The sequence below is a fragment of the Agelaius phoeniceus genome, chromosome Z (genome assembly GCF_051311805.1).
Source record: "Agelaius phoeniceus isolate bAgePho1 chromosome Z, bAgePho1.hap1, whole genome shotgun sequence".
In the NCBI taxonomy this organism is placed as follows: Eukaryota; Metazoa; Chordata; class Aves; order Passeriformes; family Icteridae; genus Agelaius; species Agelaius phoeniceus.
This window is the reverse complement of record NC_135303.1, coordinates 52,066,919-52,088,020: the sequence shown is the minus strand read 5'-3', so window position 1 is coordinate 52,088,020 and position 21,102 is coordinate 52,066,919. Positions and strand designations below refer to the sequence as shown.

The window sequence follows — 21,102 nt, the reverse complement described above, 5'->3', positions numbered from 1 at the left end:
AAGTTCCATTACTTATATAGGTTTGGGGGTTGTTTATTCTTTTGGATATAAGCATGGTATCTGCTGTACATTGCACATAAAACAGAATTGATAAAATGTAAAACATACATATATGTAAGCTTGCATTATTAATTCTTTTTAATAACAGTGTCACACCAAAAACTCATGAACTATACAAAAGGTTAAATAAAATACTTAACTTATTCTAATGGCAAAACAATTTGTACTAAGTCTCAGTGAAATTACAGAAATGGCACATGCTCGGATGCAGTTTTTGGGCATCTATAGATCTGATTTTGGGATAAACTAACTTTACCAAAGTCAAAGTGGGTAGCCAAGCCTTTATCTTGCACGAGGCAATTGAAGAGACAGACACACTACTCTGGCAAACCAAAAAACTTACTTTTGGTGAAGAAAACCAGGCTGCTGGAGAAGAAGGTGGGGAAAGGTAAAAGGGACTGCATCAGAGTCATTCTGCTAGGCAAAATGGAGATTGTAAATACACTGGCTTCCTGCCCCAAGATCACCATCCATCATCACAGGGGCAGCTCTGGAAGAAGGAACATCTTCACATAGAACTCTGAAATATGTACAGCACCCATGATTAGGAAAGAATAAAATATTAAGCAATGCTTGAAAATTTATCTCACAGATATCAGCATCTATGACAAGGGATTGCTGGGCATCTTACTTCAGAACAGCCAGTTCCTCCTCTTAGAGGAGGGAAGCAAGGCTGGGAAGTGTAAGGTAAGAGTTTGTGCCACAGTACTGAAATACAGACCTGACGATAAGGTAAAGGGGTGCCAAAAGGGACAACAGGTTAGTGAAATCCTTGAGGTAGCAGAAGTCAATGCCTCACAGGCCACCTGGACCCACCTAACTCACTTTCTCTGCCAGGGGAATCAGGCACCTGAATCAGGCACAGGCCAAGCAGGCACAGTTGGGCACAGGGCTGTGGGCAACCCCCTGCCCAGAGCCAGACGCCACTGTCACCTGTTTGAGGAAGGGTGCAATTTGAACTTGAATTGAAGACAGTGAAGACAGCAACACAAACCCAACCAAACCCAAGATGGCCACCTTCAGCCCTCAGCTGGTGCCACTGCTCGGCCACCTGGTGCTTCTCCTGTACTACTCCCAGACAATACCCACAACGTGGGGCAGAGCAGAACCCACCCCACCCCTTCAGTCTTTCCAGCCTACACAGCACAGACATCAGATCAACAAAAAAAAATACATAAATCAGAAATAAACTGAACACTGGCTAAAGGAACTTTTTTAAACATAAAGGCTAAAGGACAAGCACCCAGGCTTGTCCTTTATGCAGACAAATGATCGCCCAAAATTTGAAAAAATGTTGTCAAGAATTTACACCCTCTCACTACATGAACAAATTTTTCACCCAGTATTTTCAAATTATGACAAACAGAGCTAAGCTTAATTAGCACTACTCTAAGTTATCTTTACTAAATCAAGTACAAATAAGCTCAATTAGTAGACTACAAGCTTCATCACAACACTTAACTTGCATCTCAGCAAAGGCTGAATGATTTTGTATTTCGAAGACATCTCTTGCCACTCTCCAATAATTAAATGTGGAGGCCACTAGAGAGAAATACAGAGAGCCATCCAGGAAACCTTGGAGCCATGAAATAATTTAACTCTTGAAATGTGTTCAAACAATATTTCAGTGTGAAGAAACAGACATCTTTAGTGTGCACTACATTCCTGCCATTCCAACCTGTCCACAGGTTCCTGTTCATGTTCTTTTTCCTGTATATACAGAAAGCCCTCTTTCTGGGAATACATATTGCACAGGGAAGTTTCAGAGCAAGCTACACTTTCAGATGACATGCCTGAAAGTTTGAATTATTGAAAAAATACTATCCTTTAAGACAGGAAAAAAAAAAAAAAGAGCAGGAGAAAGACATAGACCAGATGGTGTGGGAGGCAAATCAAAACAGCACAAGGGTTATTAAATTGCATCCACTTGGAACTATTAACTGGCCAAGAATCCACAAGACAGGTTTCCAAGTGAGCCCTGAATACTCAAGGCTAAAATCCAGGGCCTTTCTGCAAAAGATGGTTGAAAAATCAGTATCAAAACAATGACACTGTTAATACACAAGAAAAAAGAATATTTTGTGTTTAATTTACATGCTTGTCACAGTTACAACAGTATATTGGAACTGAGCCATCTTTCTGAAGGGAGAATATGAATGCTGACTCCTATGCAGAGTACAGTCCCCTACCAGAAATATTCTTCTTGTACATGGTATGTCACAATAGGACTAAAAGCCATGAAAAATACTTTAAAATTTAAAAAGCATGTGTTTTTTCTGAAGAAATCAGATACAGATACTCTGTTTTCTGGAGTTACTTAAAATTTACAAGCAACTTCAAACATCCAAGTTAGAAAATTTTGGCCAAATTTCACCACTGCATACAATGCAAATGTTTCCCAAATTTGCAAATGTTGCTTCCCAAATTGTTGCAAAATGCAACACAAATCACAACACCACACATTTAATGAAATGCAAAGAAGTCATTATTCCCTTCTGCTCTTACACTCTGAACTGCACAACTTTACAGACTGACTGTTGATCACAGAAAAAGGGGAGAAGAAAACTCTTCTGAAAGGCTGAAGAGTAGAGTAATAAACCTGGAATCATTTTCAAATTTGTCAGAGACACACAGGAGCTAGGAGCTAGGGCATCTACCTAAATTATATTAGGAAAATATAATGACAGCTCAGATTCTACTGGTCAAGGGCAATCAGAAAATGCAGTTGTTTAAATATAACAAGAGTTCTTGAGGCGAGACAACACTTTTAAACAATTCCTTTTCAAATATAAAGTATACAATGCAAATAAAAAAAAATCACAAAATGATGCCTTGCCTACTAAAGGGAAAGGGCTTGGGTCGGGTATTGTCAGCAACTACAGCTATATAACCTCATCTTCAAAGCACTAAATAAGGATCTCCACTCCCCACTGACTCAGAGTATCGTTCCTATTATGCATAGAGTAAAAATAAAATGCTGATGGCAACCTCAGGCTGTCAAATCAGTCCTCATGCAGTCAAGCATTACAGGTTGAAATCTGACTCATACTTCTTTTAATTCAAGACACAATTCTTGCAGAGTCAGAAAAAAGGAGATGTGAAAGACAGTGTAAAACATGACTGCCAAAAGAAATGAAAAATGCCTTAGTGATATCGTTTTTCTTTTGTGAGGTAACTTAAAAGGCAGAGTAGCCACAGAAATGTTAGCCCTGCTTTGAGGCCTGGATCCCACGAGGAATTGAGGTCCCTTCCAACCCTAATTTTCCCCAAATGGTGTGTATTTCCACTTCATTTTCCTATTCAGTGTCTAGCCTAACTAATGTTCAATTCTTTTCATTTTCTGTCATTCCTTGCCCTATTATCCATCTCACAACTGAACATCAGTCTCTTCAGGATGACCACACTGTCATCCAGTCTCTCAAGCAAAACTGCACAAATGACCATTTGCTGGGCTGTGTATTCAACTCCTCCAGCACTCTCAGAAGGTCTTCTCTCAGTAAAAATACCAAGATCTACCTGAAGATAAGCAAACTGTTGTAAACTAAAGCAGATTTATGAGCAAAATTTCCAAGGACACTCGATCCAGTGAAATAAAAAGCAAAATCAGGTTCTATCAATAGGATAGGACAATACACAATGAAACAAAGACAGAAAAAAAACATTTAGGCAAATGAAAATTTTCAAACTTCAGAGAAGACTACACTTCATTTATATACACTTCTACATACATAAAAATATACACATCCATTAAAATATCTATCAAGCTACTACAAATTAGACTCACAAAGCAAAATTTTTAAACTTTCTTTAATTTTAACCAGTTTGCCTTCAGAAAGAATCCCTAGCCTACTAGTGGTCTAAAATATCCCACCTTTCTGATTTGCCCTTGGAGGGGAAAAAAAAAAGTGAATGGCTATAAACTATAGTCAAGCAATCCAAATATCATTCAGCCATCATTTAACTAAATAAAAAGGGAAAAACAAAAGAAACCAAAACCAACAGATATCTTGAAATACAACAAGAAGCAATTGCAAAGACATGCAAAAGTGCAAGACTAAATACTTTCCTGTATTTTGACAAGAAGCAAGAGGAATGTTGGTATTTACAGTAACTATAATGTTTCAAGGGAAGGCCAATTTGCCTGAACACAGACTTTCTAAACTAAGATATCTTCAAGACACAGAAACATCATCAGTCAAATCTAAGACAGTCTAAATTATTTAATATTACCCTCACTGTAGTTTCACTGCAACAGAATCCTTCCATTTTATAAGACCTGAAGATGAGCATTACACTTTTTGTAGTATTACCTTATAGCCAGCATCAGCCTTTGCATTCTACAATCATATAAAAAAGGATAAAGGATGAGGGGAAAAAAAGTAACTGCAGACAAAATGCCCTGGCAGTGTTTGGTTCTCCTGTGGTCAGCAGTATCTTAAAATTCACTTTGAGAAAATGAACTGTTCCACCTCTTCCATTAAAGATGTGCAGTTTCTCCTGTAAAATAAAATGGAGAAAAAAACCCCAAACCAAACCCAACTAAAAAAAAACCAAACAAAAAACCCCCAAACAAACAAACAAACCCCCCCCAAAAAAAAACAAACAAAAAAACCCCAAAAACTAAACCAACTAAACCCCCCCCCCCCCCAAAAAAAATTTACCATGAACAAACCCAAAAAACCCTATACACAGTTATGGTAAGTTCTTTCTACAGCATCAGTGTCTGGATGAGGTTTCAGCTTTCTGGTCCCAATAAAACTCTCCACTATTTCACTATTTCAATTTCTTCCTTCAGACCAAATCCCTTCTCCTATGTCTACAAAAATGTCAGTGTCTTCTGAAGCCTGGAAGTCCATCCTTCACAAAAGCACTTTAAAAGCTTGCTACCTGCTTGAGTGAAGGATGGCATATAGAATAATTACTAATAGAAACCTAGTAGATAAAATATTTTAACTTTCTATTCACTGATATAAATTAGAAAAATACTAATTTTCTCTAAACATGTACTAAAAACATAAGTCACAATGATTCCACAAGTCAATTATTCAACTGTTCATGTACATTTTCCTATCTTTTAATAAACCCATTTTATCAAGATATGATGTGAGATTCAGTCACTTTAGAACAGCTGTTGGTTTCCATCCAGTTATGAAATTTTAGTTTCAATATTAGTTTTTTCTATACTTTCTGTTTTAGAAACAGACTTTTATATGTCTCTTTACACTTCTGATTGGTAATAAGTTGTTCATGATGCTACTTGTTCATAAAATGCTGTTAGGTTTTTGCCATTTATGCTGTGTTATCTGTTCTCTCCTTTTAACAAGTAATCATTTTGAATGAACCAGAGAAATTAGTCAAAGTTACTTAAATACAGTAGGGTATGGGTATTCCAGGATATGTAAATTCAGTAAGAGCTCAAATTTTATATTTCCTTGGATAAAAATATAAGCAAGCTAGTTACTTGACTACTTGAATCCAAAGCAAGTAGTCTGACATACCGCTTTTGTTTTAGCATTTTGATCTTTCATTTTCTCTTCACAGACTTTTGCAAGTTCTCCATTAAACACCATATTATTGGCAAATGCACAGTCACGTCTGGTGCCACGTGTGCATGGACACGCTGTACAGAAAATCCTGCTTTCACTAAAACTTCCCTGCTCCCAGCACACTTCACACTTCCTTCTACCCTATTTTTCTCATAAACAAGACTATCTCAGTTTCTCCTATAATTTTAAAACTAAATAACATTATTTTGTTGGCTGTGGCAACAGGAGTTTCAGAAGGTGTTACTGACTCTACAAAACAAGATAGCACCAACAGCTATGACTGTATCAGTGAAATGAGACTCCCTGTTCTGTTTGAGATGCTGAACACTAATGGGTGCAGAAGTAACACAAAAATGCATATCTGGCAAGTGAAATGTTTTTCAGTTCAAATTTTTTGAAGGTAAACTATGATCATTTAGGTCTGACCTTTTATTTTTTAAAGTCTATTATTCACGTTAAAAAAAACCCACTTCATGTTCACAAGAGAATATGGCTGCTTACAGAGAAAGAAACTTACAAATTTACAGACTTTCTCTTACAAACTCATTATTACCTTTTTCAAAGAGGTAAAAATGCTACCTTAATTAATAAAGTTTAATTATCCATCTTATAGAAAAGGTAGAGATTGCTTCCAGAACAGCACTGCTCCTTATGCAATTTATAATGCCACTACCTGAGAGACAAATGAATGTCTTCATCCTTCTGGAAGACAACTGCTTTAGAAGTAAAATAAAATGGAAAATATGCTCATGAAACCAAATCTTTTAAAGATCTTTCATCCCAGCACAGCTGCTTGGGGGAGAAATGGCAGAACAGTCTATAGATTTTTGCACAGTTTTGTGGGATCCTAGGTATGAAAAACTCATGGCTCACATTCTTCCTTAACCAAGCAGTCTCATGGAGTCATAGTTGAGTTTGTCTTTAGATGGTTCAGGTTCACTCACTGTTGTCCAGTTCAACATAAACTTACATTGAACTATAAACCATCTTAATGCAAAAATACACATTAGTCAGGAAATCAAATCTTCATGAAGACTTATTTTCATTCATATGTATAATTATACAAATGAAAACATAAAGAAAGGAGATTAAAGCAACTATTCTATTCCATGTTAGACTCTACAAAGATCTGCCTGTCTAGATGAAGCCAGAAATAGGGACTCCATAGAAATGGCTGTTCATGTAAATTAAATACAAGGAAAATTAAGTTTCTGAGAATCCAATCAAAACTATTTCCACAGAGCTGGGGTGGCACTCTAGAGCTAATGAAACATCATCAATGAATTAGTGATGTAAGTCACTAATTATTCACTTATCATGTAAGTGCTAGTCTATATGTATTGCAAAAACTACTGATACACAGCTGAAGAGAGAAGGGCTCACATACAGTTATTTTAGTAAACATAAGAGACACAGAAACATACCACTGCTACTTCAACAGACATAAATGAAATATCAAACAATGTTGCTCTCAAAGCGGTTTATGGTGAAGCAGTGGTTCATACAGAATTCCTTTTAAAAAGTCCCCATTTACACTGTATGTCTGGGAAACATAGAAAACTCATACTTCTACTGCTTGTGCCTTCACCACTATGGCTGTAATTATGTTAAACACCAATAAAAACTATGCAGAAATTAGGGAAATATCTGCTGACAACATTGTTACATGGCAGACAAAACAATCCCAAGCAAGTATCACAAATAGCAGCTTCAAATACTTACAAGGATTTAGCCCTGTAATTGATAAGCCAGTAAAATAAGTCTTGGGTACCGAAAAAGTGAGCTCAGGAATATGTTCTTAGTCTTTAGCTGTGCTTTACAGTCTGCACATACTATAAAAGTATTAACTTGGTTTCTAAATCAAAAAAAAAAAATCCCTTCCTTGGATAGCTACTTACAATATTAATTCATGTGAAATGCTTTTTCTACAGCAGAGGTCAAATTACTGAAGTTTTGAGCAGTTCCAGACATTCTACATATTTAGGAGGTTACTAAAAGATTAAAATTGTTGCAGTCAACTTTGACATAATTTGAAGTTGAACTGCTTTATTTGCTAGTTAAATAGCATTTTGCCCCACTCTAGAGACTAAATTCACCGCAGAGCAGAGAATTCTTACCACTTCATAAATATCTTGTTAACAGCTAAACTATGACCTAGATAAGACACTTCATCATGAAACAGAACATTAAATCAACTGAACTCATTTTTGTTAAGGCAGCAAAACAAACTGTAGCCTTTTCAGGAGGGAGGATAACCCTAATGGTGAAGAGAATGATGACTAATTGTATAAATGAAAGTATTGACTTTTTTCTCTTGGGACTAAGGAAAGATCCTTTCCAAATTATGGTTTTAAATTAAAGACATTTGGAGGTCTCAAATCTTGTCCCTTTTGGACATATAACTAAATCCCAAAACCACCACATATTTTCTAAAATCTTGGCAGTCTCTGCACAGAAAAGCTCAGAACTGACCCAACTGACTCAGAATTACCAAAGAGAGTGGTTTCATCAGTTCAAAGGGAGAAGAAAGAAAGAAAGAAAGAAAGAAAGAAAGAAAGAAAGAAAGAAAGAAAGAAAGAAAGAAAGAAAGAAAGAAAGAAAGAAAGAAAGAAAGAAAGAAAGAAAGAAAGAAAGAAAGAAAGAAAGAAAGAAAGAAAGAAAGAAAGAAAGAGAAAGAAAGAAAGAAAGGAAGGAATGGGAATAAGAAAAGAAAGGGGAGGAAAGAAAGTAAAGGAAGGGGGGAGGGAATAAAGGAAAAGGGGGAAAATAAAGGAAGGGGGCAGAAAAAAAAAATAAAAGGGTTAGGGGAAATCAATCCTGAACTAGGAAAAGCAGCAAAGGGGGGGGGGGGGGGGGGGGGGAAACACAAACAGTTTTATACATTAGACATTTACAACAATAAAGGATGTAATGATTTTCACGACTTCAAAACTATGGTTTTGACATGCAGAAAAACTAAGCATGTTTTTTTCCTAAATAAACAGAGTCCATTGTTTTTTCTACACTATTAAGGTTCCCAAAGGGGCAGAACCTGATGATGAAATCTCCCTTCACACCTCTAGTCACTTTGTTTCAAATCCAAGATGGTACTTGAAATACAGCCTGGCCAACACAGCAGGCCCAATTTCACTTCCCTTCTTTTTCCTAAGCAAAGCTTGCTATACAAGCAGGGTGAAAGACATAGCCATTGATGCACTGCATGTCCTGAAAAAGAAAAAAAATAACCACAGTATAAGGTAGGACTTTCCCAAAGACCGCACTGCAGCCATGGTGGTGGTGCCACAGCTAAAGTTTCCAATTCCCTGCCACTCCACACTCAGGAGCACATTAAACTCCCCTAAATTTGCTGGCACACATTCTTACAACCCTAACTCCATTTCTATACCCCACACACACTTATTTTCATCATAAACTGGATCACAGTCCAGACACTCTGCTCAGACATGTCCATCCACACCACCTGTTCCCATACCACTCTTTCATAACTTTAGTCTTCTATTTCATGTTAAATTAAGTACAGGTGCTGATACCAGCAGCTTCTCAAGCAACAAGAGTTACAAAGGAGCATGCTAATTGTTCAGTCACAGAAAATCATCTCTTTGGAGGCATTTTTCCTACCTGCTGACCAGGGACATTTTTTCCCAAACAGCTAGGAACAGCCACTGTGGATGACTGAAGCACTTAGTGGGCAACCATAGCACATCTGTGAATTCCTAAGATCTAAAGTGCTATTTAATGGGAGTCAGAAAGAAAACAGTCAAACAACAAAACACCCAAATGTCAGAAGGAATCATGCTATAGACAAAATTATTAAATCAAAGAACAGAAAAATAAGATGAAGGAAGAGGATTGGATGATGCAGAGGAAATGAGGAAAACCCCATAGAGACAATGACAACTACATCTATTTATTCTTACATCAGTTCCAGAATTTTAAACCCATAACTAATTTCAAGTATTAATGCTTAAAAATGAATTTATATCATATGTTTCCAAAGCTAGAGTAGTTTTAGTTAATTGCTTTGGTCTTGCAACATGCAACTACTCACTCAACATGGGACTTTGAAGAGTAAAAGAAATAGAAATACATGACCCCGTGTGAGATTAAAGGGTACAATTTTAGTTCATTACATTGATGCAGGCATGATATTAACAGTGAGAGAGAGAAAACTGTCATTTGAAAATTTTCTATGGGCTTTATGTGAACTCTGAAAAAAAAATCAGTTTCTCAAAATAGGCAGGTATGAACTCTCTGCCTTTCAAATTGATTAATCTGGTACAACATGAAAATGTACATTACCAGAGTTATAGAAATGAAAGTTACAAAAAGCCAAGTTATTTAAGAAGAAACCACAGAAGACTTACACATGTTACAAGAGCTTCTGCTGCTAGAAGTTTAGCTCCTGAGGACCACAATATGACATCTATTATCCTCTATGGAATGATAGCCTGAAGGTGCTAGTGGGGAGGGAGCTGTTCCCTATGATATACTCATAGGTGAAACACAAAATTTTATACAAAGGCAAATAACAGCTCCTTAGAAAACCATTGGAGTTAAGTCTCTGTGGTTAGTGAAACAATGGAGAGTTGCAAGTTTCAGTGCTATGGATATCTGCCTTACTGAACTCCATAGGCAACACCAAGCTGTTATGTGCTGCCAACATTCTGGTCTTAGTAAATGGAATCAAACACCAGCAAAAAAAAAAATGGTATGGAGAGGGTGGGAATAAAGACAGGCAATAGAGTGAAGACAGGCAGAAAGTTTCCTGCTTAAACCATTTCACTGGTACCAAACAGGGACTTGGCAACAATTCCTTGTGAAAGATCTGGAGTGGATCAGAGCTTGAGCAAGGGTATCCTGCCACAAAACAGTCAGGCTTCAATCTGGGAAATAAACCGTCATCCAGTAAATATAGGAAACAATCATCTTCCTTCAGCTGGTCCTGGTACAGCATGAGCTAGAATATACCAGTTTTGATTAGCACACTTCACGAAAGACATTTTGGAGAAGGTCCAGTAGAGAAGAATGAGGACAACCATGAGATTCAGAAAATGTGATGCAAGAGGAAAGGCTGAGAACACAGTAGTGGTGAAGAGAATATTGAGAGAGATATCTACAAGGAGACAAGATAATTTTTGGGAAGAATTTATGTAAAAGTTTGAGGAACTATTTTAGAGATCAGAAAAATAAAATCAACTACAATTGCAAAAAATAGAGGAATAAATTTTAACAGGAAGTAATGCACTTGGATTGCAAACAAGTGTAAGTAATCACAAGCCTGTATGCCTGCCTGTGGAAGTCACTGAATCTCTGCTCTTGTCACCTCTGGAGAATAGGTTATGCCAGCTAAAGTTGACTCTGTCTTGAAGAATAAATAATCCAACCTCTCAAAATCCTTCTAGATCCTATTTCCCCCTTTTTCATACTGTGGTCACAGAAGACCTTGGTCTTCCTAGAAAATATAACAGATGTAAAGGCACTAGAAAAATTTCTACAGAGCCTAATGCCACAGTATTGAGGTTTGATTTTTCTCTACTTCTAGAAATGATAAATCCCACACCAATATGATTTAGTATCAGTAAAGATGACATTACAAGTATTCCACTGATCAATAACACCTTGCCTGCAGGAAGAAAACTGCATCTAGTTTACTCTTTGGTTTCACACTGAACTAAGATTTTCTAATAATTGCCTCTGTGAACATAGTAAATATTCAGTAAATATGAGATAACATTTTCCCGGTTTTGTAATTCTGAAAATATGCTATAAATCAACACCTTTGTTTCTGCAGTTCTTTCCTGCATAAACACATCATCCTCAAGTTCCAGAATCACAGTTGCTCCTGACTTTAAATTTGGCTTTTGGATTACAGACCAGTGTAACTTCTGAAACCTGTCTTTCCTAATTCTGTATGCCCTTGTGTTTGACTAGCATGATCCTCTTCAAAACATTTTCTACATGTGATATGTTCTTAAATAAAACACTAGCAAAATAAGTGTATTTTTTTCAAGAGCAGCATTTTCCAAAAGCTCTCTACACATAACCTTTCAAAGAACCACGGCTGGGTTTTTTTCTGTTGCTTTGAAAACCACAGTATCATGAACTTTGTAACAGTTTCTCTACTACCACTGTTACAAAATGGATTTCTGAATCATATTTCTACACTGACTCAGAGAGAAAAAGATAAATGGGAGATCAGCTTTAGAAAAAATGGATTGGATTACTATCTGTAATTTCAGATATAAACATCCAAATTCACTGAGTTTGCAAAACCAAGTCCAAAGAACAGACTCACCCTTTCAAGGTATTTATTAAGTACTGCTTCTGGTCTGGCTGGAAATACTTTAAAAAAAACCCAATTTGTTGTATTAAATTGTTTCCAGGCAGAGCTATGAAGCCCTGTTATTTTTAAAATTTAAACAACATAAAGCAGATATGTTTTTCTCATGTAGGTTTGGTTCAGATCCTATTCAAGCTTGCAATTTTATCTACTACTACCACTTTTCCCTTTGTAAGGTATTCTGGTCTACCATGGAAGGAGTCATCATTAACCACTACTGTAACTACAATTTTTAAAACATTTTTTTATGTTTAAGCTCATCCTTCAACTACCAAGTTCCTAGAGTATCATAAATTATTTTAATTTCCCACTCCCCAGTAAAGAAAATTCTTATATGAATGGAATTCTCTGTTTTTTCTGCCATAGACTCCTCCCCTTTTTTTTCTTTTCAACTTGCTGAAAGAAATGTTTCACATCTACTCAAAAGAAGCATGATCTGTATTTCTGTACAGTAGTTGTAAGACTTAAAGAACTAATTACAGATAGATGATACAAGATTCTTGGTATTTTCAACTTACAGAATATTCAAGATTTAATAGGTCTTTCAAATTTTCACAAAACTTAGATTCTGTCCATTTCCTTCTTTATTGTACTGAAAAAACTCTATTGTTTTATTAAGACCTTTAATTTCAAAGCTCATCTATTCTTACCTATAATGCAATTAAAAACTCAGTGGACTCCTAAAATGCAGCTTAAGCAACAACTGCTGAAGATTCAAGAGTTCTAACACAAAGACAAACGGCCAAGGTGGTTTGTGGTGAGAATCTGACAACTAATCAAACACCTGTTTGCAGACTAGATTTTTGAGATGGGTGAGAATTTTCTAACTTAAACCGCACAGGTTCAGCTTCACTCTGCACAATCCATATCTTAGGCAGCCATCAATTACAATAATATTGTGGAATTGTCTCTAAAATTTCTACCTCCCACAATAATGTTGATACTTTTGCATATCCAATTTCTGCCTCCAAGAATGAGGTTCCACAGCAATTTAAGCTGCTCTGCCAGGGGTGCCATGTGCTCTCCCTCCCAGCCATTTATCATCTCTTCTCCACACCAATGCTGGTGGATAAGGGATGCATGGGACTGGAGGGAAGCCAATTCAGGGAGCCTGGCCAGAACTGGGTTGGATCCTGCAGGGCTAATTTTTGTCCAGTCAGCTCCCTGATATGCAGTTTCCAAGGTTTTGTATTATTTGACAAATATGCATCAGGGCAGCACATGTCAAAAGGATATTTTATTTTAAAAATGCTCCTCTACTTTGTGAGTAAAATGTGGAAACCAACACATATTTAGAACCAGAACAGAAATAAAAGAGTACATATGATATTATATTTGGGTTCTCTGTCTACAGCCTTCACTTGCCTATTTATACTTTTGGATTTTTAAGAAGGGATAAATTCTATTATATATGGAAACACTGTTGCAACATTAGTAGATCTAGTGTTATTATTGGGTTTTTTCTGTAACACAGTTCTGCTGTGTCACTTTTCCAAACTATAAACAAGCACAGCAAAACCATTTCTTTACTTATCATCCAGAATATGTGCTCTCTTGCTTTAAGTATAAAAAAAATCTCAGCATTCTCTTTACATCCTGTAATTTCTTCCTAAACTTTCAGATGATGAATGACACAGAAAATTTTATACATTGTTAGGGCATCTTAAGCTTTCAAGCAGTTTTATTTTTTATTGGTTTATACAAGAGATTGACAGAACTTACTTTAAAGTTACTTAGCTGCTGTAGTCCAAGACTGTCAAGTAATACCATATTTCTTCTTTTTTTTCCATTTTCTCATTTTTCAGACCTTGCTCTAGTCAACAATACTTTTGATATGCTCATATGAAGAATTTCTCATTCATATCCAAGCAAATTGAAATAATGTTTCTAGGACAGTCCTTCTTGGCTTTTTTCCTCCAGAGACATTTTATTTTTATACAATCAGACCTTTGTTCTGCTTCCAAAGAGAAGAAGAACAAACAAGCAAGGTGCCACAACATCTTCATCCAAGCAGGTGGCACTGCTGCATCTCAGACCTCCTGTCCCTCAATGTGCAATGTTGAGGTCTTCCTGTGAAATTGGCTTCAACACCTGAGGTGCGTGCGCTTTGAGTTAGCCTGCTCCTAGGAATTCCCTAGGCTGCTTATCTCTGCCCCTGAAATTTTTTATTCAAAAAAATCTTTTGTGCCTCCTCTACAACCAAGTTAGAGATATGATATCCATCTATTCTGTTGTAGACATGGAAGAAACCAATCTCCTCCATTTGTGCAGCAGCCTGCCACTCTCACTAGCCTGCCTTTAGTAGAGCTCTGTGATTTTTGGTTTCTTCTTTATTCATTTGACTTAGTAGAGTGTTTCTGACCAGTAGAAATCAAGTTTATTATTTTCAAACCATAATTTTTATACTTAAGGACACATTAATAAAATTCCTCCTGTCTTTTGTGGTACATTTTCTGTTCTCTATCTATACAATAGCTGAATTTGTGACTGTGTTACTGCTCTGGTAAGAACAATCCATTGTTAGTTTCATGAATGATTCAACTAGACAATTTTGTAGATTGTTTTGAAAAGCAAGCCTTCGGAATTTTAGAACTCTTACAAAATTTACCTCCTCTTTATACAACCAGTCAAGCCATTCTTCTTACACAGACAATACCACAGGGGAAAAAAATAATGCTAAGGTTTTAAAGTGTGCAAATCAAGGAAAATAATTTAGAGAAACTACTTCATCTTGAAAACATACTTACCAGATGAACTGCTAAATGAACACCATAGAGCAGTTCTGATGAACACAAGTGGCAAGGGATGAAGACAAGTAACCTGAAGTTACAGAATTAAATGTTTATGCCATTCATACAAAAGGAAGTCTACCGAAGTACAAGACAGAGATTGAAGTTCAGTAGAGGTATCATAGGTACGACAATATACACATGGTGCTTTTTGGTCAAGAAAGAATACTGATTCTATTTGCTGTTGTCTTAAAATCACACCTTGAATAGAAATTTCAGATCCAAAAGGTACATTAGATATGTCTCCCATGGGATATTGATGGATTACTCAGGGAAAAAATGGCAAATTAGGGATCCAGTCTAATTTCCTGATTCAGCTTCTCACACTTGCAAACCAAACTCTGGCAAATTGTGACCCTCAACAGTTCCCCAATAATTTCACTTTGCTGTTTCTGCAAGCTGTACCCAGAGAAAACACCTTTCTGTTGCTTCAACAAAAATAATTACAGTGGAAGAAAGAAGTGCCTTATCTCTTGTGCTAATTCTCCGTCCATGTGTTCTTCCAGTTCTCTATGGCTTCTTTGCAATGGAGCCAGCTTGCTGATTTAGCTAAATAAATCAAGAGCTTCAGGTGTCTGTGAAACTGTGCCCTCACCAACCATGCAGCCTTCTCTTTAGGAGATGTCAGTGAACTCTGCTCTAGACTCAGAGGGACAGGCACACTCATTCTTTAAAAACTTTCTACAGAACCAGTAATACTGTGATACCCTTCCTCTCCCTCAGCTACTATAGCACCCTTCTTCACCATCAAACACAGGCACACATTACAGCAAAACCAGAGGGCACCAATATACATGAGAGCTAATTCAATCAGCACAGAGGAGTATGTTCCCTGTGCTTCATGAACAGCACCCGCTACTACTGATGCATCTGCCCAATGGCTCAAGGAGATAGACACAGACTGATTTAACACCTGCTCAGAAGGATGGAACTGTCTGTAGGATACTCTCACAGGGTCTTCAACGCTGGTGGAATTAATTTACTTATGCCCATCGCAGTATCAGTGCACTACTTAGTGAAATGTATTTCTAGTGTGGTTTCTTGTTCTCAGTGATACTACAATGCAGATTTGTTAGTGTTCTTAAATGAAAGCTTTTGCCCATTGCCATCCAGAAGACAAAGTCACAATTTATAGCTAAGAGATCACCTTTTGACTTTTTGAAAAGTATACTTTATGGCCCGGAAAGTCGTGTACAGACATTTTTAGTTTTTAAAAAAAGATCACCAGCTGGCATCACTTGGAAGAGGAAGTTCTTTCCCAAGCTGGCCAAGGAGGACAAACAGATGTCAAGAGAAAAAGCTTGTTTGTGAGTCACGTCTGTGGAAAACATCAGCAAAATTATCTAGTAGGATGCTGCAAGTGAATATTGGTGTATGGCAAAGGCCCAGAAAAAGTAAATGCAAAAAGCTGGTAAGGGACATGTCACTACTTACATGTAGACAAAACCAAGAGAAAAGACAGTCATTCAAGTAAAATCCATGTTTGTCTCAAATGATTACTAGGAGGCTGTAGCAGTCTTTAGTAGAGTAACAACTAAAAGTAGGATTAACAAACAATGCATCTTCTTTCAGTGCAACAAAATCCTGTCGTTCCTTCTCTTTGAAGCGTTAACTACTTTGTAGTCACTGGATTAGAAGACTTGAGTGCTTGCATGCTTTCCAGACATGCTGAGCCTAATGACAACTTCCTTTATAAAGCAACAGCCTCACAATGAATAAACAAACTTAAATAGCAAACCATTCTTTGCACAGAGAACATAGTGACAGATGCTATAAATTAGATGGAATACTGTAAGTAGCATTTCTTCCTTCTGAGCAACCACACAAGGCAATAGAGAACGTCTATAGAAAGAAGTATTTTTGAAAAAATGAAAAAAAGTTGGCTTAATATTTTTTCTTCATCTGCAATGTTAAAAAAATGAATAGAAAGAGACCTTTAAAATAAATTATCTCAATCAGAAGTACGATTAAAAGCTTGAGATGCTGAGTGCTACTAAAAAATATTTTTATTGAATCTAAAATGTGAATTTAAGACTCTGAGAATAAGCTATGAAAAGGGCTCCACAAGTCTTCTATACAGAAGATTCCCACAGCTATCAAACAAAACCCAGTATTTCTTACCATTCTTTCCTTTTACTCTTCCTTCTCACTGGTTGGTGGACTAAGACTGTCAGTTTCCTAATTAGTGGTCAAACAGATTTCCATGCCAATGCCTGCAAGCTATTCACACCTTAGACAAAGTGCAGTGAGTTTAGAAAAAAGATCAGCTTTTCTGCAAACAACTGAAAACTCAGTAAATAGGATTAATTTGCCTTGTCTGTCATCTTGTCCTTTTCTTCCAGCATCTTGCATTTATGTGCTGTTTACAGCAACAAAGACATTAAGGGGAAAAGTGCAATTCCAGTACAAATGCTTAATTTAATTGAGACACTCAAGGAGGGAAAAAAAACTCAGTGCCAACTCTTGACTCAGAGATAAACTTCATCACTAAACTAACAACTTAATTAATGCTAGAAAGATTGAGATTTGACCTAAAAATAGTTAATGTGGTCAATACAATTTATTAAAAGCTATCTGCGAACTCCTTGTACTCAAAGATGGATTGACTTTTATCAGATGACTTGTGTACAGTTTCCAGAGCTGAATCTCTTGCATTAAAGTCAGGGTGAAGCCATGCTGAATCTTATGCAACTTTTAAGATTTAAGTATTTTACAACTTTTTTCTACTTCAGCATTTAAAGGCATTCAGAAGTAATCCACACTTGGATTAATTTCTCCAAAAACATTGTAAAAATGTTTGAAATTAGAGGGTTTATTTCCTTTATGAAGTTAGGTAGAAGTTTACAAACTTCAGGGCTCTCAAAACCATAGTCATGAGTTACCATTACGTTTTCATTCCTAGACATTCTGCTGACAGTTTTGGTGTTTTGGTTGGTTTTTCTTTAAACGCTGCATTCTGCATATTTCTCAAGTCACATGAGCATTAACTTCCAGTTGATTAAACATCCTTTCCTATTTAATGGCAAGGGGGCAAAAGTCTGTAAGCCGGGTCCATTCTGCATCACCATTTTCAACGTTGCCTCTCACCTGGCCATATTCTAAAAGTGAGCACTGAAAAGGCTGAAATAACATTTTCAAAAATAAACTTTTAAATGAAATGTAGATTAACAAATACTCTGTTTACCATTAAGCAAATCTAATTAAACAGAAGAATACCCCTCAACAATAGAAGTACACAAGAATTTATTGCTGTGATTATGGGCTCTCAACCACTGTGCTGCTTATTCAAAGAAAATGGAGTCTCAAACTTCATGCCCATCGAGTAGAGTGAATCCACACTTTCCACAGGTGGTTGAGACGATTATCACACGCCCGTTTATGAGGTAGCGCTCAAAAGAAAATTATAAACCCCAAACACTCTTTTAATGGTAATTTACGATTTCATGTTGTCTCCGAGAAGGCTGAAACCTGACATGCCTCTGGAGAGCATGGCAGTACATTCGCGGGACGGGGCAGCACATCGCCCACAAGAGGAGACGAAGGTCCTTTGCCACACTGCCAGCGCCGCTCCGGTCCGCTCTCCCGGCGCCGGGCACCCGTGGGCAGCTCCAGAGGTCCCCGGGAGCCCGCACCCCTCCGCCCCGCGGAAAGCCCTGGGGAGGCTCTGGGAAAGCAGAGATAGTCTGGCCGTGAAGAGGCAGCCGTATCGTGCTCTGGAGCAGCAGCGGGGCGCAAGAGAAGGAAGGAAGAAAGGAAAGAAGCTCACGGGGCGCTTGTGCACACCTCCCCGCCGCTGCATTTGGAAAACAGAGCGAGCTGCTCGGGGAAAAGGGGATGAAGCGGGCACGGGGACGGACAGTCCGGCATCTGCTCTCACAACCGCCGGAGGACGACGGCCATCCTCCCTGCGGCCCCGGGGGATCCCCCGGAGCTCGGGACCCCGCAGGAGGGGCAGAGCAGCGGGGCAGCCTCTTCAAAGGAAGCAATAAAGGCTCTAAGAAAAATAAAGGCGACGGGAACTGACCCCAAATCCGCGAGCTGTAACATGCCCGCCTCCTGCTCTCGCCCCGGAAAGCTCACAGACCTCTAGCTTTCTGCTGACCCTCTCCCTTCATGGCAAAGCAACAAATGGCAAGACCTCGGTTCCCGGAGCTGAATAACAGGAAATATAGGCATCTGTCACCTCCCGGGGAGAGCTAAATGGATTAGCGAAAGCAACAAAGGGAAGAAAAGCTCTTTCAAACGTGCAATTGATTAACAAGTCCCCTCTAATCTGCAGCATCACTGTTTTTCCTTAAAGACATCATCGGTCTCCTCCAGCACGTCGGTGCAATTCAGTTAAAGCCAGGAAAGGCGGGGGAGGAAGGCACTGCTAACCCGGCGAACTCCCGCGCTGCCCGGTGAGGACAGAACGGGAAGGGTTACAAACCTGGCATGGAAATGGTGCAGCCTTGTCATCTGCTTCCTCAGTGCCTGGGCAAGGACTCCCGGGAAGGACTTTGAGAGTAAAGTTTATCTGCTGCTAGAGGGGGAGAGGGCAATTTTCCAGAGAATGGCTTCATGAAAGATCAAAGAGCTGGATCCGGCAGCTCCTACCTCGACGGTGCATTTCACATCCCAGAGAAAACGAAAATGTTAAGCCTCCCCTTTCCTGCTCTGAAAGCCCCACACAACTTAGGCGCGAGTGGAAGAGGGAAAAATTAAAAAAAAAAAAAAGTTTATGTGGCTTCTTTTACAGGAACTGTCTTACACCATCGTGGCTCTCCAACCCCACACGTTCCCTTAAGGCCTCTAAATCACGGCGCTACCCTCGGAGATGCCGGACAAACTGGCATCTATTCAGCAGCCGCACCGCTGCTGCCACGGCGCAAGGTCAGATGTTAATAGGGACAGTTTATTCAGCCCTTAAAACAAGCGCGGAGCTCACTGAACCGCGCGTCCTAGTGTTTCCTGAGCCCAGAGTCTGACCTCCTCAGTCCCTGAGGGTCGGCCAGGTACACAGAGAAAATGGGACCCTCTAAAGCCCAAAATGAGCTGCAAGCACGGCGGCTGCCCCCTCGCCCACTCAACTTTAATCCCCTTCTGGTTCCCGCTGAGATTCTGGCAACACTCAATGTCCCAGATAATAACGCATTATTATAACCATTCCGAGGAGAGTGCTGGAAGGCGGGCAGAGTGAAGGAGGAAGCTCCGCTCATTGCTATCCACCCTCGGCAATAACAAAACCCCGAACTTTCCTTTGTTTTCTCCTTCTTTCTCCCTCGACCCTGCCCCCCTTCAGTGGCTACCAACCAGCCTCGGCTACCAACCAGCCCCGGAGCGCTGAGCCGACCGAAAAGAGGCACGGAGCGCCGGTCCCCCGATCCGGGCAGGGGCGCGGGGATGCGCTAAGGGGTAAAAATTGTAGCTGCCCTCACCTCCTGCCAGCCCCCGCCCCCTCGTAAAGAACACAACATCAGGTTTCCATTGTGCCAAGAAGAACCGAGGGGAAAAAAAAAAGAAAGAAAAAAAAAAAAAGAAGAAAAAAAGGATGGCGGAAAGAAAGCGAGAAAGAAGTAAGGAAGACAATAAAATAAAGGGGCGGGGGGGGCGGAAATAAAAGAAAAGTAAAAAGGTAAGAAAGGAAGAAAAAGTAGCCAACATGAATCACCACCTGGGGATGCTGGCGGGTCCGCTGGTCCCAAATGGATACGCGCAATTCTCCTAGGAACAGGAGCAGCTTTCCCTGCCTCCCCTCTCCCCATACACCCCTACTCGAAGAGCAGAAGCATCCTCCCCTGCAGCCAGGGGTGCCGCGCCTTACCTGCGGCGCGGAGGCGAAGGAGCGAGGCGGCCGCCAGCAGGAGCAGGAGGCGGCCCGCCGCCCCCCGCCGTCCCGCCGCCGCCGCGGGGTCCATGCTGCCCGCCCGGCCGCCGCGGCACAGATCCTGCCGGGAGCCGCGGGGAGCAGCGCCTGCGGGCGCACTGGGGTCCGGTGGCAACGCCGCAAACTCGTCCCGGGCTCCGCCGCCGCGGCCCTGCGCTCCCGCTAACGGACCGTCCCCGACTGGGGGCGGAGGAAGCTGCGCTCCTTTCCCCTCCTCCTCCTCCTCCTCCGCCTCCTCCTTCCCCAGCATCCGAACGTCACCCGGGACTCGACACAGGGGAGGGGAGCGGCGCCGGGGGGCGGACGGGACAGGGACAGTCCCATCGCTCCGGCACCCTCTGCCGGGGGCAGCCTCGGCCCCGGCCCCGGCCCCGGGCCAGTCCGCGCACACTTTTCCCTCCGCACTCGACGGTCACCAGGAGCCAGCAGGAGTTGGGCCCCCTCTGAAAGGCGAGTCCTGCTCCCAGAAGCCTCAGGAGCCTGCAACTTTCCTCACAAAAA

General features: G+C 39.8%; 1 protein-coding gene across 1 annotated transcript in view; it reads right to left on the bottom strand.

The window, feature by feature from the left end:
- The window catches only part of ROR2 (receptor tyrosine kinase like orphan receptor 2), a 143,783-nt gene extending 122,932 nt beyond the window's left edge, over positions 1-20,851 (bottom strand). The window contains exon 1 of the mRNA XM_054652539.2: positions 20,539-20,851. Within this exon, the coding sequence (XP_054508514.1) occupies positions 20,539-20,851 (313 nt within the window). The remainder of the gene's footprint in view (positions 1-20,538) is intronic.
- Between the last annotated feature and the right edge of the window lie 251 nt (positions 20,852-21,102).